General features: G+C 32.0%; 1 protein-coding gene across 1 annotated transcript; it reads right to left on the bottom strand.

Moving 5' to 3' along the window:
• Positions 1–6,286: 6,286 nt before the first annotated feature.
• Positions 6,287–11,549, bottom strand: LOC139519781 (heterogeneous nuclear ribonucleoprotein 27C-like; the record flags this gene model as incomplete). Its single annotated transcript, XM_071312041.1, is given in 4 exon segments — positions 6,287–7,099; positions 8,977–9,143; positions 10,759–10,799; positions 11,324–11,549. Coding segments are annotated over 4 exon segments (267 nt in total). The 3' UTR covers positions 6,287–7,063.
• Positions 11,550–11,768: the final 219 nt, after the last annotated feature.

The following is an 11,768-nucleotide window of genomic DNA, read 5'->3' as shown; positions in this document are numbered from 1 at the left end:
TGTAAGGGAGGTAATCAAACATATATATAACAGTGTTCTTTAAATGGAATTGGGATTACCTCTCTTACACTGCTTTTAAATTATCTGAACTACCTTTAACTAGAAAAAAAACCTTGTTTTCACCCTTTTTGTCCCTATTTGCTAAATGATTTGAGCCATTTCCTGTGTAGTAAGAAACATTGCAGTAAAATTTCAGAGAGATCCAAACACTTAAAGTTATTGTCTGTGAACTAGAAAAATGCTACTTTTTTACCCTTTTTCAGCCCCTTATTCCTACAAATAAACCCCAAACTGAATCCCAGCCTTCCCTTTGTTATATGGAACCTTGTGGTACAATGTCAGAGAGATCCATATACTAGTAGTTACACACAAGTTATTTTCCGAAAACTAGAAATATCCCTGTTTTTCGCCCCTTTTTTCCTAGACTGTTTGCCCCATAACCCTTAAAATAAATCCAAACCTTCTACTTATGGTATTAAAGATTGTGCACAATTTCAGAGCAATTGAAATACTTATACACAACGTATTGTCTTGAAACTAGATAAATGCTTGTTTTGGGCCCCTAATTCCTAAATCTTTGGGACCACAACTTCTAACCTTCCTTCTGTAGTTATAAACATTGTGTTTATGTTTTATTGATCTATAATATTTACTTATACTATCAGTCTTCGGACGAAACATGACGACGTGATACCAATTAATATACGACCAAATTTGTTTCAATTTTTGCGGTCGTATAAAAAATGACCACTTTTCTATTTTGATCCATTCATCCTCAAGAAAACGTTCTACAAGTTAACATCATACACAAGTTAATTGACCTTGTATTGATCTAATGCTGCCAAAATTTCTGACATTTGTGTGTTAAGTTAGAGAACAGAAATGAAAAATTCAACAAATTTTTCCATTTGTAAACCGGCACGACTCTAGAACGGTATAAGTGACACCACCAAAATTTTAACTTGATCTGTATGTTGTTGTAATAAGCATTAAGCACAAGTTTCATAATATTTGGTTGAGGCAAGCATGAGTTAGAAAACAGCATTGTTTTCCATTTGTAGAGAGGCATATAACTTTAGATTGGTAAAAGTCACACCACCAAATTCAAACTTGATCTGTTTTAATTATCATGTCTTTTATGTGATATTTGACATATAAATAAACATTATATATAAGTTTCATATTATTTTGTTATTAAAGCAAACTAAAGTTGGAGAACTGAAACGAAAAATTCAGCAATTTTCAATTTGTAAAGAGGCACAACTCTAGAACAGTAAAAGTGACACCACCAAAATTCAAACTTGATCTGTGTTTTGTGGTAAGAAGCATTTTGTAGAAGTTTTATATCATTTGTTTAAGGCAAACTAAAGTTACTTAGAGAAGGGAAACCAATTTTGGGAGACATAGAGACAAGGGTATAACTTAATGTCCCCTCCCTAAAAGCGGGGGGTCATAAAAACAGACCATCTCGAACTAAAATATGTTGAAAGCTTAAAGTAACCTATCTTATGAAATCATCATCTGTGTCTAGTACATTTAATCATAAATATCTTTATCTTAGCCGATTATAGAGCCTTCTGTAAAGTCATTCTTTTGTGGAATGTTCTGACTTTCAACTTTCTACATAAATTGTGCTGTGCCAAATGACCCTTGTAATAAATCATCTTCCTTTTCTTGTTACATTTGTTCTCGTCTTGAATAAACATGAAATATATGCCTTAGGATGTTCAGACATGACCAATGAAATAGAGAAACATTCTGCTGGAGGTTTTCCCCCTAGATGCCCCCTTACCTAATTATCTGTATGTAGGTCTCTTAGCGTCTTTAATTTGGATTTAAATGTATAACTTCATGTAGATTAATGTTTCAATTTTTCTAAAGATATAAAAAAAAACTAGAGGCTCTCAAGAGCCTGTGTCGCTCACCTTGATCTATGTGCATATTATCAATGGACACAGATAAATTCATGACAAAATGGTGTTTTTGTGATGGTGATGTGTTTGTTGATCTTTCTTTACTGTACATTCTTGTTGCTACAATTATCTCTATCTATAATGAACTTGGCCCAGTAATTACAGTGGAAAATATTTCCTAAAAATTTACAAAAATTAACAAAAATTTATGAAAATTGTTAACAATTGACTATAAAGGGCAATAACTCCTTAAGGGGTCAATTGACAATTTTGGTCATGCTGACTTATTTGTAGATCTTATTTTTCTAAACATTATTGCTGTTTACAGTTTATCTCTATCTATAATAATATTCAAGATAATAACCAAAATCTGCAAAATTTCCTTAAAATTACTAATTCGGGGGCAGCAACCCAACAACAGGTTGTCTGATTTGTCTGAAAATTTCAGGGCAGATAGATCTTGACCTGATAAACAATTTTACCCAGTCAGATTTGCTCTAAATGCTTTGGTTTCAGAGATATAAGCCAAAAACTACATTTCCCCTCTATGTTCTATTTTTAGCCATGTCAGCCATCTTGGTTGGTTGGACGGGGCCACACATTTTTTAAACTAGATACCCCAATAATAATTGTGGCCAAGTTTGGTTAAATTTGGCCCAGGAGTTTCAGAGGAGAAGATTTTTGTAAAAGATTACAAAAATTTACGAAAAATTGGTCAAAATTGAATATAAAGGGCAATAACTCCTTAAGGGGTCAACTGATAATTTTGGTCATTTTGACTTATTTGTCGATCTTACTTTGCTGAACATTATTGGTGTTTACAGTTTATCTCTTTCTATAATAATATTCAAGATAATAACCAAAATCTGCAAAATTTCCTTCAAATAACTTATTTCGGGGCAGCAACCCTATAACCGGTTGTCCGATTCATTTGAAAGTTTCAGAGCTGATAGATTTTTACTTGATGAACAACTTTACCTCATGTCAGATTTGCTCTAAATGCTTTGGTTTCAGAGATATAAGCCAAAATCTACATTTCACCCCTGTTCTATTTTTAGCCATGGCGGCCATCTTGGTTGGTTGGCCGGGTCACGCCACACATTTTTTAAACTAGATACCCCAAAGATGATTGTGGCCAAGTTTGGATTAGTTTGGCCATGTAGTTTCAGAGAAGAATTTTGTAATAGATTACTAAGATTTACGAAAAATGGTTAAAAATTGACTATAAAGGGCAATAACTCCTAAAGGGGTCAACTGACCATTTCGGTCATGGTGACTTATTTGTAAATCTTACTTTGCTTAACATTATTGCTGTTTACAGTTTATCTCTATCTATAATAATTTCAAGATAACCAAAAACAGCCAAATTTCTGTAAAATTACCAAGTCAGGGGCAGCAACCCAATAACCAGTTGTCCGATTCATTTGAAAGTTTCAGGGCAGATAGATCTTGACCTGATAAACAATTTACCCCATGTCAGATTCGCTCTAAATGCTTTGGTTTTTGAGTTATAAGCCAAAAACTGCATTTTACCCCTATGTTCTATTTTTAGCAATGGCGGCCATCTTGGTTGGTTGGCGGGGTCACGCCACACATTTTTTAAACTAGATACCCCAATGATGATTGTGGCCAAGTTTGGTTTAATTTGGTCCAGTAGTTTCAGAGGAGAAGATTTTTGTAAAAGTTAACGATGACGGACTACGGACGCCAAGTGATGGGAAAAGCTAACTTGGCCCTTTGGGCCAGGTGAGCTAAAAATTGGTATGAATGACAAGGAGACAACTCTCCGCCAGAGACTAAAATGACACAGAAATTAACCACTATAAATGCATTCTTTAACTGAGTTGTCAACACCTGTCTATTGTTGAAGACTGCATGTTTCACTCGAAAAAGTTATGTTGTTTGTGATTCTTTTTTGCAATAATCTGATGACAGAGATGTCTCGATTTTGTAATTTTGATGGTATAATGAATGAACCATGACTGAAGGTGCAGGGTCAAATAACCTCCAATTAAATGTGAAATGTCAATGCTTATAAAACTGCATTTCAAATACCATTAACTTTATACCATAAGAGATTCCCTTTAAACTTATCTAAACAACAAGAGTGCACACACTGAAATGTCTCGCCTTCTTTACTAATCATTGATATTATGTTGATAGTCCTAAGTATAAAGCGTTATTACAACTGTCACATAAACTTAACATTAAACAAGATAGTTAAACAAAGACCAATGAACCATGAAAATGAGGTCAAGGTCAGATGAACCATGCCAGGCAGTCATGTACAGCTAACAATGCTTCCATACAACAAATATAGTTGACCTATTACTTATAGTTTAAGAAAAATAGACGAAAACACAAAAACTTAACACTGTCCAATGAACCGTGCAATTGAGGTCATGGTCAAATAAAACCTGCGGGACTGACGTATAGATCATAATATATTTCCATACACCAAATATAGTTGACCTTTGGCATATAATATTAGATAAAAAGATCAAAACTTAAAAACTTAACTTTGACCACTGAACCATGAAAATGAGGTCAAGGTCACATGACATCTGCCCGCTAGACATGTACACCGTACAATCATTCCATACAACAAATATAGTAGACCTATTGCATAAAGTATGAGAAAAACAGACCAAAACACAAAAACTTAACTATAACCACTGAACCATGAAAATGAGGTCAAGGTCAGATGACACCTGCCAGTTGGACATGTACACCTTCCAGTCCTTCCATACACCAAATATACTAGCCCTATTGCTTATAGTATCTGAGATATGGACTTGACCACCAAAACTTAACCTTGTTCACTGATCCATGAAATGAGGTCAAGGTGAAAACTGTCTGACGGGCATGAGGACCTTGCAAAGTACGCACATACTAAATATAGTTATCCTATTACTTATAATAAGAGAGAATTCAACGTTACAAAAATTCTGAACTTTTTTTTCAAGTGGTCACTGAGCCATGAAAATGAGGTCAAGGACATTGGACATGTGACTGACGGAAACTTCGTATCATGAGGCGTCTATATACAAAATATGAAGCATCCAGGTCTTCCACCTTCTAAAATATATAGCTTTTAAGAAGTGAGCTAACACTGCCGCCGCCGGATCACTATCCCTATGTCGAGCTTTCTGCAACAAAAGTTGCAGGCTCGACAAAAACTAGTAAGCTACTAGTATGTAAAAGATCCAAAATCAATAGATCATGATAAGAGGGTGGGGTCATATAATCTCCATGGAAAAAGGACTTTGCAAATGCCAATACTCTTGAATACCAAATATCATCGACTTTGCATTACTTTTTCTTCTTAAACTGACGTAAAACATTCATTCAATGAAGGGAAGGGGGGACCACAAAATCTCCTTGGATGTGCCAATACTCTTATGGCAAACTTGTTCATGTTAACACTAAACTAAGCATTAGTTACAAATCAATAGTCCAAGGGGGAGGAGCCAATTTATCTCTATGATGGAAATGCTATTACAACTGCATACCATTATTAGTACTAGTGGTTCCCCATAAACTTGAGCGAACCACAAACTCATATATTGTAGGGGCTTATGTCGTAAGAAACAGCAAACCTATGTATTGCTTTTTTTTACTTTGTCAAGACAAATAAACAGCTGCGCCATGAGCGCATGATATGCCTGTCCCATATTCTAAAGTTCAATAACTTCTCAATGTCATACAAAAAAATTGTGAGAAACTAAAAAGCTCAATTGATATAAAATATTTACCATAGTTAAATGAAAACTGCTCATAGCAGTTGAAAGTAATTGTCCGAAAACTGGAAAAAATCCCATAACTCATAACTAGGAAGTGTATAATCTAAAATTTATAAAAATTGAAAGGGAGCTTACATCAACAGATATAAACTGTTCTCCTAAGTTTCATGAAAACTGTTTAAAAGCATTTTTTCAGTTATCGTCCAAAAACTGGAAAATCTCCCTTTTTTATGAAAAAACTCCATAACTCAAAAATGTAAAATCTAAAGTTTATAAAATCAAAAGGGAGCTCATATCAATTGATATAAACAATCAACCAAAGTTTCTTGCAAATTAGTGAAAGCATTTTTCGAGTTATTGTCAGAAAACTGGAAAATCCATGTTTTTTTTAACGAATAAAATCCCACAACTCAGAAACATAATATCTCAAATTAATTAAAAACGAAAAGGAGCTCATGTCATTAAATCATTAAATATGAACAATTCAACACTAAAGTATTATGCAAATTGGTTGAAGCATTTTTGAGTTCATGTCATGTTGACAATGGACGGACAGACAGACAACGGTATAGCATAATACATCCCATAAACGGGTGTATGAAGAATGTCACAAACAAACAACAAATCCAATTCTAAGATTTAAAACTTTTCTTTTTTAAGACAATGATGCACAAAGATAATGTATATATATAAATGCTTTCTTAAAAATAATCTAAATGAGTGAGTGAGCTTTCATTCAGTACCCGAGATAAAAGTATATAAAGATGACTTGAATCTTCAAAGTTCATTTGGGTATCAATCCAATAATGCAGTAAACTTTCTCATAAAAAATAAAACAACATTTTGATTGTTTTAAAACTACATAACTTATTGATTTGTAAGTACAATGTATACTACTTTCCACAATTTAACACTTTTCAAGTCCCTTCGCAAATTATAAAAAAATTCTGAATCAAATGATATAAGTTGAGATTTTTCAAGTGCCAATTTCCTGTGTAACTCACTCACTGATTCATGTGATAGGTCCAAATCTAAGGATTGAAAATGGTAAAACAAAATAACTCAGAAAAAAAGCTTTGAACCTTACAATGATAAGCAAATTTGAGAATGATCTTGTTGTTTTTCTGATTTATTTTAACAAATATTGTTAATAATGTACCTGAATTCATGAAATTGGATCTCATAGACACTTTTACATAAAAAAATAACTACAGTATACTGTATAAAAGAGCATTAAGATAATAAAATTTTCAGTCTACAATTTATAAATTATGATAAAAATATAGTTGTCACACGAATTAAAACATGAATAGAAACATGATTTTTCAACATAATAAATTATGATATAATGTTTTCTGTTAGTTAACAGCTAGTGGTTATATATGGCTGTTCCTCTTCAAATTCTGCCTATCTGTTGTTGTTGTTACAGGGTCTGGCATTCACCTACAAGATTGAAGAAAAAAATTAAATTCAATAATATCAAAATGCAACGATTGGATTCCAGACTTGAGTGGATTAATTCTAAGTCTCTACACTTGGACCGATGACAAATGCTAGTTTGTTTGGATATGTACGTACACAGCTTCATAAAATTCACTTGATTGTCTGACAGATAAATATACAATGAAACCTTTCTAATTTAATCAGATTAGGTTTGCTGCTTGGAAGCAAAAGTGAGATCTTTCAATGGCATTGAGTGTCAAAAAAGAAATCATTTTGTTATGAAATTTTAGCGAGTTATAATATTCTAATATGCTGCTGACTTAAAAACAAAGATAGACAACAGACTAAAACAAAACTATTTCATGATAAAAGTAAAACCAATGCTTTAGAACCTTAAAACAAATTCTGTCTTTGTTACAAATTCTGGACACAGGTTAATGAAAATTATTTAAAGAAGAATGTTGTTCGATTTGAGAAAGATGGATTTTTTTCACTATATGCTGAACTCTAGAAAAATGTTAATTTAACATGTCTTCTGTTCACATTCCAAATTTATTTTCCAAATCAGGTAGTATATTTAGACAGATTTCACTGTTAAATATATATATATAAATCCTACTATTTTCTATAAATGTGTGTCAGATAAGCAAGTTATTATGTTTATGATGCTAAATCCTATACAAACCTTACTGCAAAGTAAAATGCACAGCCTCAATTATTCTTAATTCTATAACCTGTACATTATCAGCTTCTTAAAAAGAGTTCATGACCTTAGAGGTCAGTTTTAATGTTCTACCTGAACCTCGTAAAAAGGACTCTTTAATTTTGAAGTGTAAACAGCCGTTTATTCAAGATCAAGTCCACGCATCTTAAATTAACACGAGCTTTACCCTTCGTTGCTGTTAAGCTTAAACACGTAGCTTGATATTGCCTCGTTCTTTCTCCTTCCTCTCCGACAGGCATATTATTCTTTAGGGAAGCACCTAAATAATAGTAATTAATTTGATCTACATTGTATTTTTATTTCTTATGATCAGTCCTGTCACAATTTTAAGCTGCAAAGAAGTCTCAGATTATTTTCATACAAAGGTAAACATATTTGTGTTCAATATTTTCTTTGTTACTGGTGTATTATAAGTTACCATATTTATATTTATAAAATTATTTGAAATCTTACAATGGGATCTATTTTATTAGAAAAATTATGATTTCTTATCCATGATAATTTTTATATTCCACTTACCAGTTTTGGGGAAAAGAACAGCCCATTCATTGTCATTAGAAAATAATACATGAAAAAGGAAGATAAAAAGGAAATTGAAGAACCCATTCTTATTTTAATATTTGCAAAATCGTCTTCCCAATCACTGATGTGAAGATGTATTTATAATTTTTATGAACCAAATTAAAAATATTTATAGTTCACCTGCACATTTTATCAGTTAATTTATTTAAACCCAGTGATAAGTTAAAATTGCACTAGCACTTTACGAGAGAAATGATATTACTTTTTTCTTTTTATATCTTAAAATAATTTCTTCTCAATTAACCTATACAGCCCTGTGAATTTGTTCAGAAAGCATTTTTATTTGCTAATCAAGAACTTTTCAAATTGTTGCATAAATCTATTTCTTATAAGTTTACAAAAAAGTAACTTTGGCATGGATTTATCTTTCCTTTTTAAATTAATAGTAAGTCAGTGATTGATTGTTCCCATAATTATAAAAGGCAAACTGGTAGACCCAAAACTTTCGATCATGTATATTCCCCAATATCAATTTCCCTTGCCAAAACTAATTTCTTAAAGACCTTAGCAAACAGGGATGTGTGTCAAAGCCAAGCATTTGAATATTTAATTATAATGTTTAGATATTTACCTGTCTGCCATCAATCGTATGCTGTCCTTCATGGAGTACTTCATCTACACATTGTGGATCACGGAAGGTGACAAAACCAAACCCCCTTGATCTTCCTGTCTGTCTATCCATGATGACAACTGCGTCACTGAGTTCTCCATATCTGCTGAAGTACCTCCACAGCACATCTAGATAAAGTAAAAAGTCATTTTTTTCTATACACAGCATGCCCCATTTCAATATTTTCTAAACTTTTCTTTCCATGAAAGAAAATACAAACATAAATTTTATTTTGGATCCATGTACATTGTAAACAAATGTTTATCATCTCCTGACATGGTAAAAAAAAGACCTAGAATACATAAAAATGTCTCAACTTTAAAAAATTAGAAATAGACCATACTGATTTAAGTTGCTGTCAGGCTGTTATAAGCAAGTATATACATGTATGGTATTTTCTCATGTGTACATGTACATGAATGTATTATGAAGGTATAAACATGTATATAGCTACATGTATATCATGGTATATGGTTGTGTTAAGCTGGATATTATGTAACATTTTCATAGAATCAGTTTTGTTTCAAGAGCTTTATGAAATCCTAATTCGGATTAATAATGCTTTTACATGTTAATTTTTTTTCTCTGTACAGCATGCCCCATTTAACTCTTTAGGCCAGGATTTTTTAATTTGTTGGTTTACGGATCCGCCGACCCGATTTTGCCGATTTCCAGAATAAAAATAAAATTGACTTTTCATGCTTTTTTATTCCCGCCGACCCTAAGAGATGCATTATCCCTGAAAAATAATTAAAATATTTTTTTTTTTTTAAATGAAATGCATTAATCACTAAAAAAATTGATAACACTTGCTGTTGTGAAAAAATAAAACTTCCAGTTTACGTTAATAAATATAGACAAATCAATGATCATAATAACTGACCTTGAAATGTCGTTTGCACAAATAATTTTGCGGAACGAAACTTGTGTTTAAAACCAATTACACAATAAGTTCGTTTCCCTTATTTGTCATCAGTCCGTAAGATGCATCATCTCATAGAAAGACTTTTCCAAATGAAGATAGGTTGAAGGCATCAAGTTGAAGTATTGAATATTAACAAATCATTTGGAATTTTCTTGTTTCATAGATAATAAAAAAATTATCGTCCATTTGGATAAAAAACAGGAATGCGAGACAACAGATTGACCCGATAATCTCGTTTTTCCAATGGACGAGTCTATTAGGTTTTTGACACGTGTGTTGAAACTTATTTTTCGTACGACGTTTTTACATTTTTTTCTTTATCAGTTTTCGTGCTTGAAGATCATTATTCACCAAGTTTTTTGGAATTGATTAAGAGCTACGCGAATCTATTTTTCTTGTTTCTGAAATGACGATTTAATTTCATCTTTGTCCGTGCACCCCCCTTTTTTTTACTGTAACTTATTAGACAATGTCATGCGATGTTTATAACAGCTGAGCAATAATATTTCATTGAACTAAAATTTAAGAAATGATGATAAAATGGCATAACAAACATATTGTTAGAAAGGTGAAATATATATTGATTTTGCATATTTTTCTGTCTTCAAAGATGATTTTTTTTCTTTTTTTTTCCCGACCGACCGACCCGACTTTTTCATGGGGAAAATCCGTAAACCAACAAATTAAAAAACCGTGGCCTTAGAGATATATTTGATGCGGGCATAGTAAACAAATGTATTATTAACTCTAATAAACATTTAACTGACATACATGTACACACTCTGTCATTATCAAAGTCCTATTAATTTATATCTTACCATTGTCTGTGTTCCAACTGAGGTTTCCAACAAAAAATTTACTGAAAAATAGATTTTTTCATATTTAAATGTTTAATATATAAGGGACAAAAAATTTTTTTTTTAAAATCTATATACACCTTTATCTTATTATATTTATAGAATTTTGAGCCTCAATACCTTATTCTTTATCAACATTTAATCATTGTAATTCATTAATTTCTGTTAAATGTTATGCAACAATGAACATTTCATCTCGTATTGCATCCGTTTCATCTCGTATTACATCCTTTTGTCGGTTTTTATCGCATATTCTGAGAATATTTCTATTAATAGATTTGATATGAACAATACACTATTCTCAACTTCATTCTTATCAAATGATAATTGATATATAATAAGTTGGACTTTTTGTGTTCTTTTATGTTAATATACGTTCATACATGTACAGTTTTCATTTTTTTGGCATTGGTAGGCAAAATTTATGTTTTTACGGGGATTTCCCAAATAAATTCCGTAATATGTGCTCCGCTTATTTTCCATTTTCAAACATCGGAATCGGCACAAAATATTAATTATATCTTACCCTGGATCGTCTCTACCGGCCATTGTGATGTTGGTTGTATTTTAGTATCTTGTTATTTCTTTGTTTCGTTTACACAGTCAAGTGACAAGAATGTTCTAGTAAATCAATGGCGTCTTGTGTCAATGATAAGCAAGATCGGAATGTTTCGGTAAACTTCGCTGATTTGTCGAAAAATAACATGGACAAACTCGTCCATGTAATTTTTGTCCCATTGACGTGTAGTAATAACATTGAGCAACCATTTATCTTCAAAAGGGAGAGGGTATTGGGTTTTTTTTGGTATGTGTCTAAAAACAATATTCGCGCAAACCGCTTAGTTTTTCGTATCAATCAGTTTATCTTTTTTCTAAATTTCATAATATAGGGGCCTAAATGATGGGCCGGAAATCTGGATACAGCCTTACTAATTTTAATATGATATATGTTTTTTTTTGTCATCAGCTTG

Source organism: Mytilus edulis, chromosome 4, assembly GCF_963676685.1.
Source record: "Mytilus edulis chromosome 4, xbMytEdul2.2, whole genome shotgun sequence".
Classification (NCBI taxonomy): domain Eukaryota; kingdom Metazoa; phylum Mollusca; class Bivalvia; order Mytilida; family Mytilidae; genus Mytilus; species Mytilus edulis.
Note: the sequence above shows the minus strand (reverse complement) of the source record. Positions and strands in the feature narration are given on the sequence as shown.